Source organism: Pocillopora damicornis, chromosome 8, assembly GCF_964200805.1.
Source record: "Pocillopora damicornis chromosome 8, jaPocDami1.2, whole genome shotgun sequence".
NCBI classification, from domain to species: domain Eukaryota; kingdom Metazoa; phylum Cnidaria; class Anthozoa; order Scleractinia; family Pocilloporidae; genus Pocillopora; species Pocillopora damicornis.
The window spans coordinates 14,982,546-15,009,627 of NC_142677.1; the positions used below are offsets into that span (position 1 = coordinate 14,982,546).

A 27,082-nucleotide genomic window follows, 5' to 3' on the forward strand; every position below is an offset into this window, starting at 1 on the left:
TCATCAGCAATAAAAAGTAACAACCACGAACAAATAGGGGTGATCGTATTTGACGTTCAATAAAAGGAGGTTAATTTCTATAAATGTATTATTCTTCATTGTTTAAAGGAAAAGTCCAAAGCACAACCCAATATGTTTGATTCTTTCCTAATTTTTAGATACTTCGGGAGGGAAAGATTCAGCAAACCAAGAAAAGGTGAATTTGGAGGATGAGCTTTCATCGGGTGAGAGAGATAAAACAGTAAATGAACTGATGAATAGCAATAACGATAATTTTGATGATGAGCATTTAAACAATCTGTTTATTATACTTTTAGACCAGGAGAAAGGTCAAGTCCTTTTCTCTGGAAAATCAAAGGATTTAGAGATCGAGAGTTCAACAGGTAAAGGATTATACCATCTCTTGGTGTGCATTTATGGTTATAATGGCTGATTTATTGAGTGAGCGTTGGTTGCTTCAATCAATAAACAGCAGCATCTATTTTAATGCTTAACAGCAATAAAAAGCAACAATAGGAAAACCTTGGGCCAAAAAGACTACATTCACTGTTCTTGATGTATTGTATTTATAAATGTATCTGTTAGTTGCTTTCTAGCAAATTATGATCCTTCAAACAGTTTCCAAAGCTCAACCCAATATGTTTAACTATTTTCTATTTTTTAGGTACGTCAGAGGATAAAGTTAAAGCAATCCAAGAAAACCTGGCTTTGGATGATAAACATTCTTCAGGTGAGAGAAATAAAACAGAAAAGAGATGGGTGATTTAAGTTTGTAACCACTGAATACAACACGCGCGATAAAATCAAACACACCGTCGAACAAACTGCACCCTGAAAGTGTTCTTTGCTCATGTAAATTTGTGTTCGTTGCTATTTCAAGATCATTTTATATCCAAGAAGGAATCAGATGGTGATGGAAGCAAACCAAAAGGTACAAGAGATCAATATAACACTGAATGAATATCTGCCTGAATTTAAGTCTGAATACAAATCGAAATATAAATCTTGGTCATCGTCAGAGATCATCACAGATATTGAGCGTTTTAAATATTACTGTGTATTGGTATTTCAGTTGGAAAAGAGGACAACATGGAAGCTGATAAAAACCTGGGTACTGCTGTCAACGGTTCACCAAGTGAGGGAAAAAGTGAGGCCTTAACAGATTTTTCATATGAATATAACGATATGATACTACATCTCGAACCGAGATTTGCAAACAATGGTGAGCAAACCGAGTAATCTTGGTATTTAGACAGTCTAACAGCCCATTTATCAATTCCACGGTCACAAGTTTAGAGCAAGAATTGTACCTGTGAGTGGTGGAATGGCTTTTCATCTATCACGATAAAAAAAAAGGGCAGACGAGGAAATTATAGAAGACACAATACGTGACAAAACTCAAAAGTGTGAAGTTTTTCCCCTGTCATTTCTTTAACATACAAAATTAAGGCTACTGAGTCTAAAAGATGCTGAACCGTTCTAAGTAAAATATGCGCATATCTTTTTTTTTCTGCAAAAGACTGGCAGGCGCTCTTAACCAAGATTTTCGGCACCAAAACAGAGGCCAAATGCGTAAAAACTCGAGAGAACATTTATTTACGAACAAAACTATCATGGAGCAGTTTTAAAGATCGGCAATGAGAAATGGTGATGTCAACAATCACATTTCTGAACATCGGCGACTAATGAACCACAATATTGCCTGGGACTCTCCAAGACTCTTTCGGAAGCTGGATTACCTACTTAAGGCTGATTCTTCCCAACAGAAGAGTAAAAATCAAGAGAAAGAGGGTAACACCAAAAAACTATGAAAGGTCACGGTTGCTCTGACGAACGGCTAACTCTCGAAACGTCAGCTTTGACTCTTGAAACAGTGGTCAATTTACGTTATCAACTCAGCTGATGATACCAAATTACCCTGTTATACTCTTGCACCGACGTAGCACCACAGTTCCTTTAGAAACTTACTCCATTAATTACAGGTCACAACTGATTATATTATCATCATCACCCGTTTCATTTTAGTTATCATAGGGACACAAGCTGAGGCAGCTGAAGAAAACGAGGACTTTCCTTTCAACAACTCATCAGGTAAAAAATTGATTGTTGATCAGCTTTTTTGTATGTGCCATAACACAAGAGCTCGCAATGGAAGAGTTCGTCAACACACGGAGTAAATTATATCATTAAACATACTAAGATCTTCTTGATCCAACCCTAGGGGTTTTCACTCTAACTTTTTATACATCCTCTTTCTCTCATTCCAAGCAATATCGTCACCAAAAGTCCATGTTTTTAACCATTTGCACCAAATTATGGCCCAAAAATTTGACCAACTTACCGGTCCTCACTTATTACCTGAAAGCCTCAAAACTGTCGTCACCATTCCAGAAAATCTTCCACTATCTAATTCAGAAATCTGTGCTCAGTAAGGGTTTGAATTCTGTTTCCATTTTTAAAACCACCGAAAAATTTTTAGGCAAGTAACACTTGCACGAAAAATTCCTTCGCGCGTTCAATTTCATAAAGCCGTTTTCCATGACATGCTAACAAATTAGAGATGTCTAATCAGATTAGAAAGTCCAACTGAGCTTCCCCAGGGGGCCAGTCTGCAGCTTTAGGTTTTTTCATCAAATAATGTTTTCACCAAGTAGATAGCAATAAATTAAGTCAGTGGGCATTGAGCACAAGAAACGTCATAAAATAAACATTGAAATAAACAATGGATCATTAACTAAAAGTGTTCTTAGTTCAAAGGGAAATGTTTTTTCTTTCATAATTCGAGGCGAAATTGCATTAAAGAAGGAATCAGATGGCAATAATTACAAATTAATAGGTATAAATAATAAGTGTAACACTCAGACAGTTTGAAAGCTTACATCTGTAGGAAGATTATCCAAAAAAAACCCTGGAATCGTTTTTGTTTAAAACTGAGCAAAATAATCATATTTCAATTGTGGCATTGGTCTGCATAGTTTCCGTAACTTCAAACCAATCTATGATGGTTTACAAGTACTCGTAATATTAAACAATTTCATTGTTTTCCTCGCACCTTGTTACTTGATCTTAAATGTTTACGCTGCTAAGAAGCCGTTGAGAGACAAGTGGTGTGGAAATTCACTCCAGAAAACTTTTTACCAAAAGGACAGTTGTAGTTATTTCAAATGTAACGTTTCAAGGCAATTAAGCGTTTAAAGATTGAAAACTGACTGAATAATTTTCTGTGGGTTAATATTAAGACAGAAAAAACCAAGAGACTGTTTCACAGTCGTAAGCTACACAATAACGGAAAAAAAAAAATTTTTCAGTTTCTGAAGTTATTTTACTCTTTCATATTGCGATATTAAGGGAAAAACCCCAATTAAAATATCAGAGGATGGTGGAAATCAATAGAAAAGCTCTTCAAATATTCAAGTTTTTATGATCAATGATATTCTTTGTTTTTTTGAGTCACCAAAGAGGCGCAAGTTGAAGCAGCCGAGGGAAACCAGGACTTGCCTGACAACAGTTCATTTGGTGAGAAAAACAGTTAAATGCTTTTCAGAAATTGTTGACTTGTGCAATAATAACAGAACAGAGCTTACCCTGATGATGGACAGAAATTATTCAATATGTTGTTCTTCAACTTATCATTGTAAAATTTTTCATGGTCGAGTAGGTCTAAATACTCGCGGCACTCCTCACTTGTTTTGTCGTTGTTATTTCTCCGCCCATAAGATACCATTTGAATAGGTGTGACAAGTTCAATGTCTGATATGTGTACTTGATCATAGGCAAGATATCTTTTTGGTGACAAACTAGACGTAAATTTATACTCAACTAAACTATTAACACTCCTTCCTCTATGTACCCCCGCCTAAACGAAAACTTAACCTGAGCTAAACTAAAATAGAGAACAGACCTTTCAGACGCACTAAACTAAACTGTACCAAAACGCATTTAACTCAACTCAGATGAGATACAACTTTTGATTATAATTTCAGAGGCAGACAAAAGCGAAGTTACCTCTAGTGATAACGGAGTGGATTTAAATGCTTCTTTTTCCATAGCAGGTAAGTAGGACTGACTTGATTTGAAATCAAACACATTCAAAGGAGGAGAATATCTCTAATGGACTCTAAATAATTAATTGTTACATGACCCTAGTGGTCCTAGGAAAAGTAAAAGAATTTAAGACAATGAAAACGGAAAGAGTGGCATTAATATGATGATGTTGATGACCGTGAAGACAGTGATGACGATCATTCATACCCTTCTTTTTTTCGGAATTTTCGACTTGAGGAAAATTCAAGTTTCATCATTTGGAAAAATAAAAGATTTAGAGATCGGCCGTTCCGCAAGTACAGAATAAAGCCGTAAATAGTATAGAAGTATATTGTAATCATAAGTCTGGTTTATTGATTGAATTATGTTTTGAAAAGAATTAATAGGTAGCCGCATCTAATTCAATGATCTAAAGCTCGAGAACTTGGCAGCAATGAAAAGAAATAATCACAAACAAACAGGGGTGAAAAAAGGGGTGCAATTTCTTGTCTTGATCATATTTGACGTTCTATGATAAGAAGGGAGATTAATTTTTATAAATAAATTATTCTTCATTGTTTAATGGAAAGTCCAGAGCACAAACCAATATGTTTGATTCTTTCCCAATTTTTAGCTTCTTCGGAAGGGAAAGATTCAGCAAACCAAGAAAAGGTGAATTTGGAGGATGAGCTTTTATCAGGTGAGAGAGATAAAACAGTAAATGACTGGCACTTTTCAAGTTTGTGAGTGAAAAAAGACCTATGAAAATAAGTTAAACGCAAACAACTGAATCATTACGGCTAAAAATTTTCCTTGCTTAAAGCAAAATATTCTTTTTTACCATTCCAAGGTCTATCTGGATTCAAGAAGGAGTCAGACGACGATGATGGCAAATCAACAGGTACAAGTGATTACAGCAAACACCGAGTGCGTGTTAAAAGTTAAGCGTCAATTAAACACCGAGAAACACATTGCAAATCAAGAAAGTTTTTCGAAGATTGAGGAGGGACTGATGCCTTTTTTTGGGGGGCTAATATTTAGGATAGAAAGATAATTAATATATAAGATAGATTCTTTCAGAGCCGTAAGCTACACAATAACAGAGAAATTTATATTTTTCAGTTTCTAAAGTTATTTTAGTCTTTCATACTGCGATGCTAGGGGGAAAACCCCAACAAAAATATCAGAGGATGGTGAAAATTAATAGAAAAGCTTTTCAAATATTCCAGTTTTATGACCACTAATATTCTTTGTTTTTTTGAGTTACCAAAGAGGCGCAAGTTGAAGCAGCCGAAGGAAACCAGGACTTGACTGACAATAGTTCATTAGGTGAGAAAAGCAGTTAAATACTTTTCAGAAATTGTTAACTTGTGCAGAGTTTGCGCCGATGATGGACAGAAATTATTGAATATATTGTTAATTAACTTATCATTCTGAAATTTTTCCTGGTCCAGCAGGTCTAAATACTCGCGGCACTCCTCACTTGTTTGTAATTTCCCCGCCCATAGGATACCACTTCCATGGGTTCCATGTCTGATATGGGTACTTGACCATACGCCAGATATCTTTTATTTGATGTGTTGTGACAAACTAGACGTAAATTTATACTTAACAAAACTAATAACACTCCTTCCTCTATGTGCCCCCGCCTAAACGAAAACTTATACTTAACTAACCTTAGCTAAACTTAAATAGACAGCAGACCTTGCAGATGCATTAAACTAAACTTAACCAAGAACGCATTTAACTGAACTTATATTAGATACAACTTTTGGTCATAATTTCAGTGGCAGACAAAAGTGAAGCTTCCTCAAGCGATAACGGAGTGGATTGTAGTGCTTCTTTGTTCATAGCAGGTAAATAGGACTGACTTGGGTTAAAATCAAGCATATTCATAATAAGTATATATCTCTAATGGACTCCCTATAATTTACTGTTTCATGACCCAGGTGGTCCTAGCTGGGGAGTTGGGTTGAGTTGTCCCCTCGATCAGTTGATGACACAAAAAAGAATGAAAACCATTTCGTTGTAATTACATTGACAGACAAAAGTAAAGCTACTTCTGATGAGAAAAAAGTGGATATGAAGGATGCTCCTTTAGTAGGTAAGTTAGGAAACACAGAGATATCAAAGTCCTTAAAAAACTGAATTAAGTGGAATTTAAAATACAAAGATTATTTCCTGAAAATCACTTGCACGCGTATTTCACCAAGTATGAAGTGTGACTGGGCGGACTGGATTTTGACTAAGTAGTTTTTGAATATTGAGTTACCCAGACGAAGTCGAGATTTATAAAACGAAAGAAAAAAGAGCACCAAACGCTATTACATGTCACCCCTGGGTTGAAACCATTTACTGTACTAAGTTCACTTGGACGACAGAGCGAAAGACTTACGAACGACTACATCACCTACGCAAGCACTGTCAGACGAATACGACAAAAGCTCTGGTTTTATCACCGCTGTAAAGATCACGGCCTTGTTCCGGCCGGGCCCAAACTTAAGTCCCCGTTGAAAACATTGGAGGCCATCCAGATCGTCAAGGCCACCTGCAGACGACTGGTCAAAGCGCGGATAAATGATTGCCACAGAAGCCTCAAACGCTACAAAAAAAAAGACACAACAACTACACGACAAACTGAAACAACTGATACCTACTGAATTACTTGACACTGTTACGACTATTGCCGACAAACGAGCCAACAAAGCGATTGAATGCTCCCGTAGTGGGCATCAACAGAAACTGACACGAGTTTTACGCAACAAAGAATAGAGACGAAGTAGACCGGACGACAACTGGGTAAGGAACATCTCTTCCCGTCCCTTAGACAAGAATGAAACTCGCGCACTGTCATACGGACTGAAACACTCAGTTACACCGAAGGGGATACCGACCGAGGCTATTGTTGAAGCGGCTCTGTCTCGGCAAAGAGAGCTATCTGAGTCTACTAAGGATAACACTAGATGTGGAATTGCTTCCACTATACAATCAGCGTCACAAAATGGTAGCAACTTGACTAAAGACGAACAACATGCCCTTAAACGACTGAAAACGACAAGGACAAAACCTACGAAGAACTCAAAAGTGACCCGACTCCTGCGCTTCAATGCAAACTTAACAGCACATTACTGACACTCAAGAAGACAAACGCCATTGACACCCAACACTACTATCGACTCAGGTACTCAGTACCACAGCCACCGAAACTTTACGGTCTGTCGAAACTACACAAACCTGGTTTCCCAATTCGACCCATTGTTTCTTTCAAGGGTTCTCCGACATACCAAATGTCCAAGTACCTGACAACAATACTACAACCGCTCACCGACAAATCCAGACGTAAACTACAATCCACCGAGAACTTCATTAACGCCACTAAGACTGTACAGATACCTGACGACTACAAAATAGTGTCATTTAATGTGAAATCGCTTTTTACAAGTATTCCACTTCAACTGGCACTACAATGTACTGAGACTGCAATCCTACAATCTACCGACCCTCTACTGCTACCGACAGAGGACATTATGGACTTACTAAACCTTTGCCTTACGTCAACTTATTTTTAGTACAACGGTAAACACTACAAACAGTTACACGGTACAGCTATTGGGTCTCCAGTTTCTGTTTTTGTAGCAGAAATTGAGATGCAGAACATTGAGGAAAGCGCCTTTACGACTTGCCGACAAACAATACCGCTTTAGTTGCGCTACGCCGACGATACTTTCACCGCCGTACGACACGACGAAATCGACGCATTCCACCACCTCCTTAACGAATAAAACACTGACATGCAGTTTACTAGAGAGGTCGCAGAAAATGGCAAACTACCTTGTCTAAAACTGCCCGGTAAGCCGTGACGACAACTCACTTCAGACAACTGTTTATAGGAAACCGACACATACCGACAGATTACTGGACGAGTCATCCTATAGTTCGACATCACACAAAGCCACAACTATTAGGACTCTTACGCGACGAGCGCAACTAGTATGCAACACGACAGACAGCTTATCCGACGTACAAGTACCTTGACCGTGTTTTTCTAGGAACAATTACAACGAAGACTTCATGCAACGTAACACTCACCGACCTACTACTACTACCGAAGCTAACGACAACACATCTCGTGCGACTACAGCAACTATACTGTACATTAAGGGCATATCTGCATGAGAACATCTCGCACATCCTACAACCATTCAATATCCGCGTCGCTCACAAACCTATCACCACACTACGTCAGTTACTGACTTGAACGTCAAAGACAAAGACGAACCGGGGAACAGACAGAGAGCAGTGTATAAGATTAATTGCTCCGACTGCCACCCTCCCACATTGGTGAGACTGGCAGAAACCTCACAACTAGACTGACCGAACACAAACGAGCGACGAGGAAAGGTGATGTCACCAATTACGTTGCTAAACGTCACCGACGTACGAACCACACTATTGACTGGGACTCTGCGTAATGCCTAACCTACAGCACTCACTACTTTTAACGACTGAACCTAGAAAGTTGGTTTACCAACTTGGAACAGAATCCCCTCAACAGGCGTCAATCACTACCGGTATGATACAAACGACTCATTCACGACATTAACATTACAAACGGATCGAGACCGACCAACCACGACCGACCTTCGCCACTTGAGTCTTACAGCCAGTAACATCACGGCAAGACTGACCAATCAGTTTATACAAACCGGACTAAGAACATTCGACTGACAACAGCTATTCACTTGACTCTGACGATGACTTCCGCTCAGGTTGTCGAAACGTCAGTCACCACTACCGACAACAGTACATCTCAGGACTACAGTCACCCGGACGATCAAACTACACTATTACAGAACTATTACTGTACCCCCAACGATTTTCTAACTACATAAGAGCAGAATGATTTTCCAGACTCATAATAGCAGTTGTTATTTAAAACATTTGCTCGTGCCTTTTTTTTTAGTTTCAATATGTATTTTTGTCTTTGAAATTGAAATAGGAGAAAAAAACCCAAATAGACAGGAGGATCAAGAATAATGAAAAAAGTGGTGGATTTTGTAATTTGGATAACAGTTATACTAATTGCTGTTTGGTTTAACTGAAGAGGCGCAAGTTAAGTTAGGAGCAGGAGAAAACCAGGTCTTTGCAGACAAATCATTTGCAAACAAAAGAAAAAAACTGGTGAAATGTGTTTAGAGCCGATCTTTTACCACAACTCGCAAAAGGAGTTTCTTTTTTCTTTCAATGGGCAAATATTTATCTATTTTGATAGTCTAACAGGAAAGTTTTCAACTAGGCTATCATGAAAATTCTAACTGACCGTAAATGGTTTCCTTTTGTAACATTCATTATTCTATGACTTTTATTATCCTGTCAAATTTATCAAGAACAATTCTGATAATAGTAATGATGATAATGATAGCACAAGTGACGAATAGCAACAATGATGATGGTGAGGATGATCATTTAAACAATCTGATTTTTATACCTTTAGACCAGGAGAAAAGTCAAGTCCCCTCTTCTGGAAAATCAAAGGATTTAGAGATCGGGAAATCAAAAGGTACAGAATTTTCCCGTCTCTTGGTGTGCATTTCTTGTTATAATGGCTGGTTGGTTGCTTTAAATCAAAAGTCAGCAGTTAAAGTTAAAGAAATCCAAGAAAAACTTGATTTGAATGATAAACATTCTTCAGGTAAGAGAAATAAAACAGAAAAGAGATAGTAGCAATCTAGGTTTGTAAATCTAAATCTCGGTATGTATTAGAGGTTGAAAAACAAAAGTCATCACAGATCGTGAGTCTTTAAACTATTAATTTGTATTGGTATTTCAGTTGGCAAAGAGGACAACATGGAAGCTGATAAAAACCTGGCTGCTGCTGACAACGGTTCCCCAGGTGAGGGAAAAAATGAGGCATTATCAGATTTTTTTTATGATTATAACGATATGATACTACGATTCGAACCGAACTTTGTAAACTATGATGAGCAAACCGAATATTATAAAATAATTCAAATATTACGCGCGCTCTGATTGGCCATAAAACCATTTTACATGAGCGTATGTACACACGGTTTCCGTTCCTCTCTCATTAGTTATTTTATAAAAGAAATGTAAAATGGTTTTCGTGTTTATATAGCCTGATGTAAACACTTGGGAGGTTGGGAGAACACTCGATAAGCTGGAAACCACTCCGCTTCGCGTCGTGGTTTCATACGCTTATCTCGTGTTCTCCCAACCTCCCACGTGTTTACATCAGGCTATGTAAACACGGAAACCATTTTACATTTCTTCCATCTTGGTATTTCGACAGTCTAACAGCCCATATATCAATTCCACTGTCACAAGTTTAGAGCAAGAATTGTACCTGCGAGAGATGGAATGGCTTTTTGCCTATCACGATATAAAAAAAAGGGGCAGACGAGGAAATTATAGAAGACACATTACTTGACAAAACTCAAAAGTATGAATTTTTTCCTCTGTCATTTCTTTAAAAGACAAAATTAAAGGGAACTGAGTCTAAAAGATGCTGCGCCGTTTTAAATAAAATATGCGCAGATCTTTTTTCTGCAAAAAACAGGCAGGCGTTCTTAAACAAGATTTTCGGCACCGAGACGAAGGCGAAACCCATAAAAACTGAAGAGAACATTTAATTACGAACAGAACTAACAAGGAGCAGTTTAAAAGATCGGTCACGAGAAATGGTGATGTCAACAATCACATTTCTGAACATCGTCGACTAAAGAACCACATTATTGATTGGGACTTTGCATTGGGACTCTATAGCATGAATTAAGTTATACGACTGACCTTCGGAAGCTAGATTACCTACTTAAGGCAGATTCTTCTCAACAGAAGAGTAAAAATTAAGAGAGTGAGTGGAACACAAAAAAACTATGATAGGTCACGTTTGCTCTGACGAAGGGCTAACGCTCGAAACATCAGCTTTGAAACTCTTTAAACGCTGGTCAATTTACGTTATCAGCTCAGCTTATGATACCAAATTACCCTGTTATACTCACCCACTGATGCAGCACCATAGTTCTTATAGAAACTTTCCCCATTAATTACAGGTCATAACTAATTATGTTATTATCATCACCCGTTTCGTTTTAGTTATCACAGCGACACAAGTTGAGGCAGCTGAGGGAAACGAGGACTTTCCTTTCAACAACTCATCAGGTGAAAAATCGATTGTTGATCAGCTTGTTTATACGTACCATGACACAAGAGCTCGCCTTGGAAGAGTTTCTCAGCAAACAGGGTAACTTATATCATTGAACGTGCTAAAACCTTCTTAATCCAATCCTAAGGGTTTTCGCTCCAATTTTTATGCATATTCTTTCTCTCGTTCCGATCAATATCGTCACCAAAGTCAGTGTTTTTACCATTTGCACCAAATTATGGCCCAAAAACTTGACCAACTTATCAGTCCTCACTCATCACCTGAAAGCCTCAAAACTGTCGTTACCATTCCAGAAAATCTTCCACTATCCGTCTCAGAGCTAAAAATCCGTCCTCAGTAAGAGCTTTAATTTTGTTACCATTTTTAAAACCGCCGACGAATTTTTAACTAAGCAAGACGTCGAAAGATTTCTTTGCGCGTTCAATTTCATAGGGCCTTTTTTCATGACAAAGAGGATGATTCTATTAGATTAGAATAGTCTGATCAAGATAGAAAGTCTAACTGAACTCCCTCAGAGGGCCAGTCCGCATCTTTATATATTTTTAATTAAATAATGTTTTCACCAAGTAAATAGCAATAAATGAAGTCAGTGAGTATTGATTACAACAAACGCCATGAAACAAACATTAAAATAAACAAACAATGGATCATTAACCAAAAGTGTTCTTAGTTTAAAGGTAACTGATTGCTTTTTGTTTCATGATTCAAGGCCAAATTGCATTAAAGAAGGAATCAGATGGCAATGACAACAAATTAATAGGTACAAGAAATAAGTGTAACACTCAGACAGTTTATTAGTTAGTTATTTCAAATGAAACGTTTCAAGACAATTGAGCGTCTTAAAGATTGAAAACTGACAGAATGAGTAGTTGATATTAAGACAGAAATAACCAAGAGATTCTTTCAGAGTTGTAAGCTACACAATAACGGAGAAATTTATTTACTAAGGGGAAAACCCCAATAAAATATCAGAGGATAGTGAAAATTAATAGAAAAGCTTTTCAAATATTCCAGTTTTTACGACGAATGATATCCTTTGTTTTTTTTGAGTTACCAAAGAGGCCCAAGTTGAAGCAGCCGAAGGAAACCAGGACTTGACTGACAACAGTTCATTAGGTGAGAAAAGCAGTTAAATGCCTTTCAGAAATCGTTCACTTGTGCAGACTTTGCACCGATGAGGAACAGAAATTATTGAATATATTGTTAATTAACTTATCATTCTGAAATTTTTCCTGGTCCAGCAGGTCTAAATACTCGCGGCACTCCTCGCTTGTTTGTAATTTCCCCGCCCATAGGATACCACTTCAATGGGTTCCATGTCTGATATGGGTACTTGACCATACGCCAGATATCTTTTATTTGATGTGTCGTGACAAACTAGACGTAAATTTATACTCAACTAAACTATTAACACTCCTTCCTCTATGTGCCCCCGCCTAAGCGAAAACTTATACTTAACTAACCTGAGCTAAACGTAAATACACAACAGACCTTACAGATGCATTAAACTAAACTTAACTAAGAACGCATTTAACCCAACTTATATTAGATACAACTTTTGGTTATAATTTCAGGGGCAGACAAAAGTGAAGCTTCCTCAAGCGATAACGGAGTGGATTTTTATGCTTCGTTGTCCGTAGCAGGTAAGTTGGACTGACTTGGGTTAAAATCAAACATATTCATCATAGGAAAAAATCTCTAATGGACTCCATGTAATTAATTGTTACATGACCCAGGTGGTCCTAGCTGGGAAAAGTAAACAGAATCTAAGATAGTGAAAACATAAATAGTAGCCATAATATGATGATGTTGATGACCGTGAAGACAGTGATGACGATCATTCAAACCTTTTTTTTTTTAATTTTCGACTTGGGGAAAATTCAAGTTTCATCATTTGGAAAAATAAAAGATTTAGAGATCGGCAGTTCCGCAAGTACAGAATAAAACTGTAAATAGTGAGGAAGTATATTGTAATCATAAGTCTGGTTTATTATTTAAATTTTGGTTTGAAATGAATTAATAGGTAGCCACATGTAATTTAATGATCTAATGCTTGAGAACTCAGCAGCAATAAAAAGCAACAATCACTAACAAACAGGGGTGAAAAGAGTGTAATTATTTTTCCTGATGTATCATATTTGACGTTCTATATAAAGTAGGGAGATTAATTTCTATAAATGTATTATTCTTCATTGTTTAAAGGAAAAGTCCAAAGCACAACCCAATATGTTTGATTCTTTCCTAATTTTTAGCTACTTCGGAAGGGAAAGATTCAGCAAACCAAGAAAAGGTGAATTTGGAGGATGAGCTTTTATCAGGTGAGAGAGATAAAACAGTAAATGACTGGCACTTCTCAAGTTTGTGAGAGAAAAAAGACCTATGAAAATAATTAAAACACAAACAACTGAATCATTACGGCTAAAAGTTCTCTTTGCTCAAAGTAAAATCAGCAAACAAACAAAAAAATGGCAAATGTGTTTAGCGCCGATCTTTTTACCACAACTCCCAACAGAAGTTTTTTTTCTCTTTCAATGGACAGATACTTATCTATTTTGATAGTCTAACAGGAAAGTTGTCTACTAAGCTATCATGAAAATCCCAATTGACCGTAAATGGTTTCCTTTTGTGACATTTATTATTCTATGACTTTTATTATCCTGTCAAATTTATCAAGAACAATTCTGATAACAGTAATGATGATAATGAAAGCACAACTGATGAATAGCAACAATGATAACGGTGATGATCATCATTTAAACAATCTGTTGTTTATACTTTTAGAGCAGGAGAAAAGTCAAGTCTTATCCTCTGGAATATCAAAGGATTTAGAGATCGGCAGTTCAAAAGGTACAGGATTATACCTTCTCTTGGTGTGCGTTTATTGTTATAATGGCTGATTTATTGAGCGTCTTGGTTGCTTTAAATCAAAATTCAGCAGCACTTATTTTAATGGTTAACAGCAACAAAAAGCAACATTAGGAAAACCTTGGGCCGAAAAAGGCTACATTCATTTTTCTTGACGTATTGTATTTATAAACGTATTTGGTGGTTGCTTTCTAAAAATTTATTATCCTTCATTGTTTTCAAACAGTTTCCAAAGCACAACCCAATGTGCTTAATTATTTTCTATTTTTTTAAGGTTCGTCCGAAGAAAAAGTTAAAGCAATCCAAGAAAAACTGGATTTGGATGATAAACTTTCTTCAGGTGAGAGAAATAAACAGAAAAAAGATAGTGGTAATTTAAGTTTGTAACCACTGAATACAACACGCGCGATAAAATCAAACATACCGTCGAACAAACTGAACTCTGAAAGTGTTCTTCGTTCAAATAAATTTGTGTTCTTCGCTATTTCAAGATCATTTTACATCCAAGAAGGAATCAGATGACGATGGAAGCAAATCAAAAGGTACAAGAGATCAATGTAAAACTGAATAAATGTAAGCGTAAGTCCGAAATTAAATCAAAATCCGAATCCTGGTATATGTATTAGAGGTTGAAAAAACAAAAGTCATCATAGATCGTGAGTGTTTTAATTATTAATATGTATTGGTATTTCATTTGGAAAAGAGGACAACATGGCAACTGATGAAAACGTGGCTGCTGCTGACAACGGTTCCCCAGTTGAGGGAAAAAATGAGGCTTTATCAGATTTTTTTCTATGATTGTAACGATCAGTGAGTGGAACAAAAAAAACCACGACGGGTCACGGTCGCTCTGACGAAGGGCTAACACTCGAAACGTCGGCTTTTAAATTCTTGAAACGGTAAAATTACCCTGTTATACTCTCCCACCGACGCAGCAGTACAGTTCCTTTAGAAACTTACCCCACTAATTACAGGTCACAACTCATTATATTATTATTATCACCCGTTTCATTTTAGTTATCAAAGAGACACAAGTTGAGCCAGCTGAAGGAAACGAGGACTTTCCTTTCAACAACTCATCAGGTGAGAATCGATCGTTGCTCAGCTTTTTTGTATGTGCCATAACACAAGAGCTTGCATTGGAAGAGTTTGTGAACAAATAGGGTAAATTATATCATTAAACATACTAAGACCTTTTTCGTCCAACCCTTAGGGTTATGCACCTTCTTTCTCTCATTCCAATCAATATAGTCACCAAATGAAGCGTTTTTAAACATTTGCACCAAATTAAAGCCCAAAAACTTGATCAACTTATCGGTCCTCACTCATCACTTGAAAGCCTCGAAACTGTTGTTACCAATCCAGAAAATCTTCCACTTTCCGACTTAGGGCTAGAAATCGGTCCACACTAAGGGCTTAAATTTTATTACCATTTTTAAAACCATTGACGAAATTTTAGTTAAGCAAAACGTCGAAAAATTTCTTCGCGCGTTCAATTTCATAAAGCCTTTTTCCATGACAAAGAGGGTGATTCTAACAGATTAGAAATCGGTACGGTTGTCCATTGGGATGCCAAAACAGATATTCCACTTCATCATGGGTCACTAAAATGGAAAATTGGTTCAGTTGTGACACGCGCAAAAGATATCTTACATATCTTCGTTATGATTTCAGAGAACAAAACTTCAGATCATAAAGATGTGGATCTAGACGACGACCCCTTAGTAGGTAAGTGAGAAGACTAACGTGTTCCACAAGACGTAAGATAAGACAATCTGTAGCCATCTACTGTCCTTCTTACACTCGGAACAATTCAACCGTAGCTAGTAGAACGCTTTACGATTGAGTGTCGTAAAAGCGAAACTAAAGCAGCAAGTAACGAAAAGGAATTACTACAAGGAGCCGATGAGAAATTTAAGTGGAGACAAGGAAACTGCGCATACCTAACGCGCAGGAAAACAAGAGCGACCCAGCCGCAATTCAACTTGTTATATTTTTTATGGAGGGTAAGTTTCTAGAGAAACTGTGGTGCTGCGTCGGTGAGGGAATATAACAATATAATATTTGGTTTTATCAACTGAGTTGATAATGTAAAATTTGCTACCGCAAAAAGTTTCAAAGCTGACGTTTCGAGCGTTAGCCCAGTTCGTCAAAGAGAATGACAAAGGGCTAACGCTCCAAAAGTCAGCTTTGAACTCTCTATGGTGGCCAATTTACGTTATCAACTCAGTTGATAATACTACATTACCTAGTTCTAGTGTGAAATCTGACTGACTGCGTGAGAGGCGCAAGTTTTTGAGCAATCCTTAAGCGAAAGGAAAATCAAAGCAATCCAAGGTTATTCTCTACATTCAGTTGGAAATTTCTCTGTCGGAACGTTGCTGAAGATGAATCAAGAGTTTGAACTGATTTGGTGCAAATTGTCCATCTCCCGTCTAATAGAACGAAGTTGTTGAAAGGAAAGGGAATCTTTTTCCGAGAGTAACTTTGATCACCATTCTACTGCGCGAGAAAACATAGTCGCACTAGCCTTTCTTAAAAAAAAAAAAAGATCTATTGAAAAAGTGACGCACGCGTCTTGAAATACTCATGTGATGGAACGCTATGAACAGCATCTGCAAGAATGGCAAAAGAGGGCATGGTAACGAATACTGCGATCTGATTGGTTTTTTACCCGGTCAGTATTTTCCTAGCTCTGCCCAGGGGCAACGGTTACGCTTTCGCGAGTCGCCGAGTACATTCCTACTTTCCCTGCAATTTTTTATAAATATATCTCGTTTTGCCAACTGGGCAGTACTTGAAGCAAAGACGTCGGTCACTACCTCAAGCCGATAAATAACTTATTAATCCTCTCTTTTCTCTCTCTCAAATCACTTAGGTTGACAGAAAAATATCGGTTTAAGAATGAATTGTATAAGCAATAATGTCATTACGTTGGTTGACAAGCGGCCTAAAAACCGCCTGCAATTAATTTTAATCGTTTGGGTATTGTAAGTAATTAGTCATAACGAGTAATATTCCGGTGTTTCCTGTATTTTTAGTGAGAGCAAAGGATTGTTTTCAGCAAGGTAACAAAGAATACAGACAAGGAGATTTTCATAGAGCGCTACAACTGTACACTGAAGGACTTCAGCTAAACTGCAAAGATAATCGGCTGAAAGCCAGACTCTACAATAACAGGGCAGCAGCTCATTTCCGTTTAGGTATGGAATTTCAACGTTCAATTATTTATAGTTTACTTAAAAGTTCATCTTCAGAGAGTCATGTGGTCCCATTTTATGCTAATTTTTCTGATCGTTTATCTATCACTCCAAATGAGTTAAAGGACATCCAGTAATATAACGGCTACTCAAGATAAAGACTCCAAATCTTGTGACCTATAATAAACCGAAATCCCCGAGAAGAGCTTTATATCACTCACGACCCTCTTAAATTAACGTCGAGCGTTCAAGTTCAAGTTTTAGGTCCTAATGGTAAAAAAGAGGAAAATTAATAAACTAATCCCGTTATCACCTGCACTTCCCATGTGTATTCTCCTCACCAAACCCTCCCTCCTCCCGCAACCGCGTTATCGAAGGTTATATGAGGGGGCCCAAGTCTTTCCAAGGTGAAAGGAAACCTCGAATTAGTTGTAAAGAGTCCTGTTGAAAGGGAGTCGGTTACTCTTTTTGCAATTCTATCGAACGCAAATGACCGGTTAGCTCTAAATCCCTCCTTTAGAAAACTTTGAAAACAGCCTAGATGATGCCACAGTTGCTGTACAATTGGAGCCAACTTTCATCAAAGCCTTGGAGAAAGGTGAGTTTAATTTTAGTCGCCATTCAGTGGCGATAGCTCCCTGGCTACGTACGTTCAAGTAGATGTTTCTGGTTCAAATCTACGCGGTCACGCACCATAAATCTTCATTTGTGAATTGAAAATGCCAATATTTTGGCTTCTCAAAGAAGGCACTTAGCTATTTATCACTAATCCTTATTTTTATAGGAGCTGAAGCTTGTGTGCAGCTTAAGTTGTATGATGAAGCAAAGATCTGGTGTCATAAAGGATTGGCCGTATCCTTTGAAAAATACATTCGTTTCTAAGACGTAAAAAAACTCCAGTGATTACCACTTTAAGCTAACTTAAGAAAATCTAGTGCAAATTTAAGACGTCCAATGATTTTCAAATTTTTCAATTTTGATTTAAAAGCTGAATTTTCGGTGGTCTCTAGCTGTCAGTTTCAGTCACTTTTCCCGGTGAAATATGAGTATGATTTATGTTAATGCCATTAAAACCAGTTCTTACACATTTCCTACTAACAACGCAAACGATATAACCCGAAATAACTAACGACAAATAGTAAAAGACTTTCCCAAGATGATATATTACTATAGAATGGATATGATCGTACCATGCGGCTATTAATGATGCCAAACACTGACAGCTGTTAACGTCTTTTCCAAAAGGCAACGCGACGAAAGGCACTGCTTGTCGCCGTTGATAATCTGACATGTGAAAGAAAATTCTATCTTATCAGCAGCCTCGCTAAGATTCATGTTTGTCCAGTTTTTTACACGTTAATAATTCGAACTTGTTATTCAAACAAATTGCCCTGCGGACGTTTCAAATTCCCCAGTATTTTACAAATGTACACGAGGAAGGACAGTCAGCGTTTCGAGCTCATTATTATCATTATTATCTGTCCTTCCCCTCCCTCTCTCTCTCCTAACGGAATCAAGCCTCTCCCTCTGGTGACCAGTAATTGTAATGCGTTGTATTAAATTGCATCTTGCTCACTTTCATTGTTTTGAAATCTTTTAGTTCCTCGAGAACATAGCTATTTCGGGGGCGTTTCCAATATCATCTTATCTGCCCTCTTAACTCGGCACCAGGTCTCGGAAAGAGACAGCGAGCAAGTTAACTATCCAGTCACTGTATCCTCCCCCATTTTGAGATAAAAACGATGCTGCTGAATAAATAATGATATCAATTACAAATGAAATGTATAAATCCAACTGTTTCAAAAGGTCATCACACTCAGTGAAAAACCAAGTGAGCTTGAAGGAAAAATGTGTCTACGCAGAGTCACGACTTGAACGCTTTGTTCGATCTCTCTCTCTCTCTCTGGTCCATTAAAGGCAATCTTTTCCTCCTTTTGCCAATTTCGACACTGTAGATCTCCTCTTCGTGGCTATACACCTCGTTGCTGTTGCTCAGCTCTTTAATTTCTTGATCTTCTGTCGTTCCTGGTCTCTTATCCCGTCTACATCAAAAGGTTCCCTTTGGATCGTGCACACGTGTTACACTGGGTAACGTAGTAATTAGGATCTTTTAATCTCCTTGTCATCATGATTCTTGTGTTTTCAAAGTTTTATCGCAATATCTTATGATTTGTTCAGGAATGTTATCCAAAACCAAAGCCTCCTCAGCTGTTTTCCTTCCTTTCTTAAACGGCTTGGTCCAACCTTCATCAACATTCATTTCCTTTTTGTCTGGCTATTACGGTTGTATCTAATCGTCTTTCTTAGTCTGTGTGACGATAAAAGCCCTGATCCACTCAATTTCCTTCATAGCTCGTTATTGGTGGCCCCTTAATTGCTCTTAAATTGAAAAGACTTTGAAACTTCTTGTCATTCATGATTGCCCTTTTCCTTGTGTCCCACCGAAACATAACATAATCCTTAATTATTCAACCTTGTAGATTACATTTTTTTTTACTCAGTAGTCTTTGGAACGCTGCTCTTTTACGAACGTTGTTTTTTTTTCTTGAAGTGAATGGATACGGTTTCACTTCGTTAAAATTAATGTAAATGAGCATGGAGTAACAAGTAAGGGACCGATATTTTAGGCAAGGCGAACAATTAGAAATGAAAAAAGGGGGTAAGTTTCCAAAGAAACTGTGGTGCTGCGTCGGTGGGAGTGTATAGCAGGTAATTTAGTGTTAACAACTGAGTTGGAAACGTAAATTGGCCACCGTAAAGAGTTAAAAGGCTGAACAATTAAAAAATCTGACAAGTGTGCGACTTAATCGAATTACTGTGTGAACTGCAAAGCAAAGTTATCAAGATTGACAATTTTGTAAGAAAGGTGCTTTCGTCGAGTTCTCAAAAGCCGAAAAGGCACTCTGCAGGTAGAAGTCTTGCAGTGTCTAACAGACTTCTCCTAAAAACTGGATGAAACACCCTCCCTATGCATTCCACCTTTCCTCTCAGAAGTGTCATTTGACTTAACGCATTGAAGATGGACGATAATAGTAAAAGGTTGCGTCATCTATTAAACAAGTGTGGTAGTGAGACAATCGCATCCGGCGAGATAAAGCCACAGCAAGTAAAGGTAAATCTGACAACCATTACCTGAATTTTTCTTTAAATAGAACTGATTGGGCAACCAGAAACTCTAAAGAGTTTAAAACGTGCATCTCGAGTTCACAGGTCTTGGTCGAGGGGCCAGTAACGAAAATCACGAAATTATATCGCTTAATCGTTACGACCGCAGGGGCCAATATTTTTCCAGTACTCACTCAAATAAAATCATCAAAACGGGGTTAGCCAAACCCCGAAGTCTTCTAAAATATACGTACGTTCTAAAGATTATAAATCGAAAAATTCTTATGGCTAGAACAAAAGCCTACCTCTCTGTCTCTGTATTTTCTTTGGAGTCTAGTCACTTTCACAAACTTAAGAACCTCGTTGAAAATCCACATCCAGGAAGGAATTCAGAGGAATTCTGTGCAAGTGGTTCTCATGGCCCAATTACAGAGGTGTAATAGGGAAAATACTTATTTCTGGCCTTTATTAAAGACCTCATTCGAACCTAAAACCTAGGGACTAAATAAGTGCGTAATAAAACTTAGCGACACATTTGCAAACCATAAGGGAAACTCAAACCAGGAAAGGAGATGAATTTTATTCGTTTGTTTGATCGCAACATTTCTACTGCAATACTGCTAGTCTTCATTAGGCAGTGAGGTCGCTTGTTTACGTGTCGCTATTTGTAGCGCGTTGCTTCGTTGCTATTGGTGCATTTCGATCCTCATTATTATTCCGGTTGTTAGATGGTGTTCCCCCATAGGTCCTCATTAATCGGCTGTTGTGGAGTCTGATCGTCGAATAGACACTTCCCAATACCACGCTGCACTGACTGAGGTTGGTGGGTGAATCCCTCCACTGGTACACACGTAGGGTTAAAGAGGCTATCCATATAAGACTTCATCTAAACAACATCAGTGGAGATAGTGGAATCATAATTCACGAAGCTTGGATACTCACGATCAAACAACACAATAGCCAATCAAAGAGGACCTATGAGGGAACACCATCTAACAACCGGAATACTAATGAGGATCGAAATGCACCAATAGCAGCCGACTAACGTGCTACAAATGGCTTAAGGGGTAAGTTGGCCACCGTACAGAGTTAAAAGGCAGACGTTCAGAGCGTCAGAGCAATGAAGACTAGCAGCATTGAAGTGGAATCGTCGCGATCAACATTCAAAGTGACTTTATCGTGAAACAAAGGAATTAATTTCATCTTTTATCTTACACCACGATAAACAAAAAACTTATTTTATTACATCAAACCAGGAAGTAGAAATTGCCAAAGATCTGGGAGACAAGACTGGAGAAGGAAGGAGTTATGACAACCTTAGCAATGCTTATCTTGGTCTAGGACAGCTCAAAACAGCCATCGACTACCATAAACAACATCTAGAAATTGCCAAAGAAGTGGGAGACAAGGCTGGAGAAGGAGCGAGTTATGGCAACGTTGGCAGTGATTATCATTGTATAGGACAGTTCAAAATAGCCATCGACTACCATAAACAAGATCTAGAAATTGCCAAAGAAGTGGGAGACAAGGCTGGAGAAGGAAGGAGTTATGGCAACCTTGGCAGTGATTATCATTGTCTAGGACAGTTCAAAACAGCCATCGACTACCATAAACAAGATCTAGAAATTGCCAAAGAAGTGGGAGACAAGGCTGGAGAAGGAAGGAGTTATGGCAACCTTGGCAATGCTTATCATTGTCTAGGACAGCTCAAAACAGCCATCGACTACCATAAACAACATCTAGAAATTGCCAAAGAAGTGGGAGACAAGGCTGGAGAAGGAAGGAGTTATGGCAACCTTGGCAATGCTTATCATTGTCTAGGACAGCTCAAAACAGCCATCGACTACCATAAACAACATCTAGAAATTGCCAAAGAAGTGGGAGACAAGGCTGGAGAAGGAAGGAGTTATGGCAACCTTGGCAATGCTTATGATGGTCTAGGACAGTTCAAAACAGCCATCGACTACCATAAACAAGATCTAGAAATTGCCAAAGAAGTGGGAGACAAGGCTGGAGAAGGAAGGAGTTATGGCAACCTTGGCAATGCTTATCGTAGTCTAGGACAGTTCAAAACAGCCATCGACTACCATAAACGACATCTAGAAATTGCCAAAGAAGTGGGAGACAAGGCTGGAGAAGGAAGGAGTTATGGCAACCTTGGCAATGCTTATGATGGTCTAGGACAGTTCAAAACAGCCATCGATTACCATAAACAAGATCTAGAAATTGCCAAAGAAGTGGGAGACAAGGCTGGAGAAGGAGCGAGTTATGGCAACCTTGGCAATGCTTATCATGGTCTAGGACAGTTCAAAACAGCCATCGACTACCATAAACAACATCTAGAAATTTCCAAAGAAGTGGGAGACAAGGCTGGAGAAGGAGCGAGTTATGGCAACCTTGGCAATGCTTATCGTAGACTAGGACAGTTCAAAACATCCATCGACTACCATAAACGTCGTCTAGAAATTGCCAAAGAAGTGGGAGACAAGGCTGGAGAAGGAAGGAGTTATGGCAACCTTGGCAATGCTTATCATGGTCTAGGACAGCTCAAAACAGCCATCGACTACCATAAACAACATCTAGAAATTGCCAAAGAAGTGGGAGACAAGGCTGGAGAAGGAGCGAGTTATGGCAACGTTGGCAATGCTTATCGTAGACTAGGACAGTTCAAAACAGCCATCGACTACCATAAACAAGATCTAGAAATTGCCAAAGAAGTGGGAGACAAGGCTGGAGAAGGAGCGAGTTATGGCAACCTTGGCAATGCTTATCATTGTCTAGGACAGTTCAAAACAGCCATCGACTACCATAAACAAGATCTAGAAATTGCCAAAGAAGTGGGAGACAAGGCTGGAGAAGGAAGGAGTTATGGCAACCTTGGCAATGCTTATCATGGTCTAGGACAGTTCAAAACAGCCATCGACTACCATAAACAAGATCTAGAAATTGCCAAAGAAGTGGGAGACAAGGCTGGAGAAGGAGCGAGTTATGGCAACGTTGGCAATGCTTATCGTAGACTAGGACAGTTCAAAACAGCCATCGACTACCATAAACAACATCTAGAAATTGCCAAAGAAGTGGGAGACAAGGCTGGAGAAGGAGCGAGTTCTGGCAACCTTGGCAGTGATTATCATTCTCTAGGACAGTTCAAAACAGCCATCGACTACCATAAACAAGATCTAGAAATTGCCAAAGAAGTGGGAGACAAGGCTGGAGAAGGAAGGAGTTATGGCAACCTTGGCAATGCTTATCTTGGTCTAGGACAGTTCAAAACAGCCATCGACTACCATAAACAACATCTAGAAATTGCCAAAGAGGTGGGAGACAAGGCTGGAGAAGGAGTAGGTTATGGCAACCTTGGCACTGCTTATCATTCTCTAGGACAGTTCAAAACAGCCATCGACTACCTTAAACAACATCTAGAAGTTGCCAAAGAAGTGGGAGACAAGGCTGGAGAAGGAAGGAGTTATGGCAACCTTGGCAGTGCTTATGGTAGTTTAGGACAGTTCAAAACAGCCATCGACTACCTTAAACAACATCTAGAAATTGCCAAAGAAGTGGGAGACAAGGCTGGAGAAGGAAGGAGTTATGGCAACCTTGGCACTACTTATCATTCTCTAGGACAGTTCAAAACAGCCGTCGATTACCTTAAACAACATCTAGAAATTGCCAAAGAGGTGGGAGACAAGAATGGGATTGCCCAGGCCCTTTGTCGTCTTGCTACAAATTTTGAAATGCAGGAATGTCTCCAAACCGCCCTCGACTATTATATTTCTAGTAGAGAGATTTTTAATAACGTTCGGGCTAGTTTTCTGTTGCACGATAACTGGAAGATTTCGTATCGAAATGTTCGCAAAACAGCATACAATGGTGTTTGGCGCGTACTTTTACTGAAGGGTGAACACGTTAAAGCTCTTCTCGCTGCCGAGGAGGGACGTGCACAAGCTCTAAGAGATATCGTGGATTTAAAGTATAGCTTTCGACAAACCCTCACGTGGTCGAACTCTAGGAAATGCTCTGATTGTCTTTCATTAAGAAACGTTTCATCAGATGTAGTTTTCCTAGCAATTACTGGACCTTTCATTGCTTTGTGGACTATTCGGAACGGGGAAGTCGTTCAATCGAGAATAAAGCATGTGAACAACTTTCTTTACCAACGTGAATTAGAAGTTTACATTACCTCTTTGAATAAGGCTGCTTCCTTGCAAGTTAGTGCAAGGGCTGCTGTTGAATGGGAAAAAAGTTCAACTCAAGTGGGCCGAGATGAAAAAGGAACGAGCGATGGTTCTCCGCGAAACGCGACGACTAATGCCCTGCGGAAGCTTTATGATATCATAGTTGCTCCTATCGCAGATCTGATTGATGGAGATGAGCTTGTATTTGTTCCTGAAGGTCCACTTTGCTTGGTGCCCTATGCAGCATTGGTGGATTCGAATTCAAGGTATCTGTGCGAATCTTTCAGGATTCGAGTAATTCCATCCCTAACCATTTTAAAATCAATCTCAGACTGCCCGACAGAATTGCACAGTAAAACCGGTGCACTGCTCGTGGGTGATCCATGTTACAAGCAAGTCCTTTATCAGGGTGATTTGTTGAATCAGCTGCCGGGTGCAAGGAAAGAGGTGAAGATGATTGGAGGAATCCTCGGTATTGCTCCTCTCGTTGGAGGGGAGGCGACAAAGGAAGAGGTATTTAGACGAATTTCCTCAGTTGCGTTGGTTCACATTGCAGCGCATGGTAAAAAAGAAACAGGAGAGATTCTCTTGGCACCAAACACAAGAAGGACAACCTGTCAAGCTGAAGAGGAAGACTATCTACTGACAATGAGAGACGTGTTACGAGCCGGGCTGCGAGCGAAACTGGTTGTGCTAAGTTGCTGTCACAGCGCTTGCGGTGAGGTTATGGCCGAAGGTGTGGTTGGCATTGCGCGAGCGTTCTTAGGTGCCGGTGCTCGATCGGTTCTGGTATCCCTGTGGGCCATTGATGACGATGGTACTCAGGAGTTCATGAAACATTTCTACGGAGCGCTGGAAGAAGGCAAGGGTACTAGTGAAGCTGTCAATCAAGCCATGAAGTGCATGAGAGAGTCTGAAACGTTCAGCAAAGGGTATTACTGGGCGCCATTTGTACTCATTGGGGACGACGTGAAACTGGAATTAACGGAAATTAAAAGGTATCCATCGTAAGTATGCCTTTAATTTTGCTCAATCAACGAAAAGCGAGATGTTAATTATCACCTTTTTGTTCCTTGAGGTCAAACTCAATTTCATGTCTTTTATCTTCATTGCGTTCCTGCAGCCGAGGTAGAGGGTGCGCAAGGATAACACAAAACAGAAAAATACGTTTCTCGTTGACTTATTGCACTGCCTGTTGTTAATGCCGAGACTCGCAGTTTTTCTTTTGTAATAAAGCATGGCACTTAAATTTAATTTTTCGAGGAATTCAAGAAAAACATTCAATTTTGCGGCTCTTATACTTTTCTTGTAGGTCATCACTGATGGATTTGTTTGAAGACAAGAGGAGACCCCAGGCGTTTGGTACTGACTAATGACAATCAAAACAACCACAGGCATGCGGGGTGACAAATTTAATGTTACGCGGCGTTGAATTGAACTGGTTGAATCATTAAATAACCCGCATTAATGCTATAATCAAATAAGCGATTTGTTTCCATATCATTTAATAATAAACTGCCAAGTCAAATGGTTTAGTTTTAAAAGGAGATTTTTTGCGGAGATTGAGTGGTGTTGCGGCCATGTTTAAGACAAGTTATGCCGAGAAAACCTTTTAATTAATCTCACATGGTCTTCGTAAGGATTATACAGCGATGTTTTCTAAATCAGAAGTTAAATACGAAACTTTATGGCCATGTGAGTTGTGTATTTCAATTTCATGGCTCCAAGCATCACCTAAGACCAAGTTTAACCTTTGGTGTTTGGCATATCTTACCTTTGAATTTTTAACTTGTTGTACGTTGTACACGTGATTGCTTTTTTTTACATGCATTTGGACATGCATTTGATACATTTTGACTCACTGGATTGATAACTTAATTTTTTAATCTTAAAGCCTTTGCCAGCTTGGAAGAAATGTACTATCCAAAATGACTAGAGCAGGCATAAATCATGAACTGTGGAAAAAACGGAGTCCATTGATATTTACTTGGTACATAATCCAATTAAAATCCATATCAGATCTTCGTTTCAGTTCTTCTTACTGTTTTTGCTTATTTCACGCAGTTTTCACTCGGAAAATTGAGTGAAAAAGCAGGCGATGTTTTTAGATTATCGCTCTTCTGCTTGATATTGCAAATTCAGCGTAAAAAGAACTTCTGAAAGAACGAAAACTAGAACACTATGAAATTCATATTCTGTTACACCCCTTCACTCTGTCTAAACTTTTCCCTTTTGCCCAATTAATTAAACAGGCTGTTAAATTACAAGGATAAGACCCACACCACACGTCTATTTCACTTGGAGGAGGGGAGCTGGTTCGAGTGAAAGAATGGTCAGCTTAAAAGGTCATTAAGTCTAAAACGAAATCTCCGTGTTTTTCCTACCACCCTGTTAAATAGGATACATTCCGCTAGCGAACATGACTGTGCTTTTAAATTGCAGACAAGTATTTTTGCTCACCACTGGTTCACATGTTTCACACCAAATAAGCGGGGCTAGATTTCTGACACTTATCGAAATTTCAGGGTAGG

The 27,082-nt window shown here is 38.7% G+C and overlaps 1 protein-coding gene and 1 pseudogene across 1 annotated transcript; both read left to right on the top strand.

Moving 5' to 3' along the window:
- Positions 1-83: 83 nt before the first annotated feature.
- Positions 84-26,578, top strand: LOC149041575 (uncharacterized). The gene is made up of 32 exons (XM_089180890.1): positions 84-120; positions 159-224; positions 318-383; positions 665-730; positions 881-931; positions 1,073-1,222; positions 2,026-2,091; positions 3,451-3,516; positions 3,984-4,052; positions 4,658-4,723; positions 4,874-4,924; positions 5,287-5,352; positions 5,811-5,879; positions 6,068-6,127; positions 9,518-9,583; positions 9,854-9,916; positions 11,137-11,202; positions 11,916-11,966; positions 12,257-12,322; positions 12,781-12,849; positions 13,459-13,524; positions 13,988-14,053; positions 14,346-14,411; positions 14,563-14,613; positions 15,089-15,154; positions 15,746-15,799; positions 17,113-17,274; positions 17,792-17,869; positions 18,056-18,123; positions 20,291-20,383; positions 21,633-25,558; positions 25,864-26,578. The coding sequence occupies exons 1-32, from the start codon at positions 84-86 to the stop codon at positions 25,922-25,924; spliced, it is 6,087 nt and encodes a 2,028-aa protein (XP_089037016.1). The 3' UTR covers positions 25,925-26,578.
- Positions 7,065-8,199, top strand: LOC149041576 (uncharacterized; annotated as a pseudogene).
- Positions 26,579-27,082: the final 504 nt, after the last annotated feature.

What these genes read in the sequence shown, in the direction of transcription:
- LOC149041575 (XM_089180890.1), top strand. Translation starts at nt 84, where the DNA reads ATGTATTATTCTTCATTGTTTAAAGGAAAAGTCCAAA. An exon ending in GGATGATAAACATTCTTCAG is followed by an intron (nt 731 to 880) that starts GTGAGAGAAATA and finishes TGCTATTTCAAG; the next exon opens with ATCATTTTATATCCAAGAAG. An exon ending in TCCTTTCAACAACTCATCAG is followed by an intron (nt 11,203 to 11,915) that starts GTGAAAAATCGA and finishes TCATGATTCAAG; the next exon opens with GCCAAATTGCATTAAAGAAG.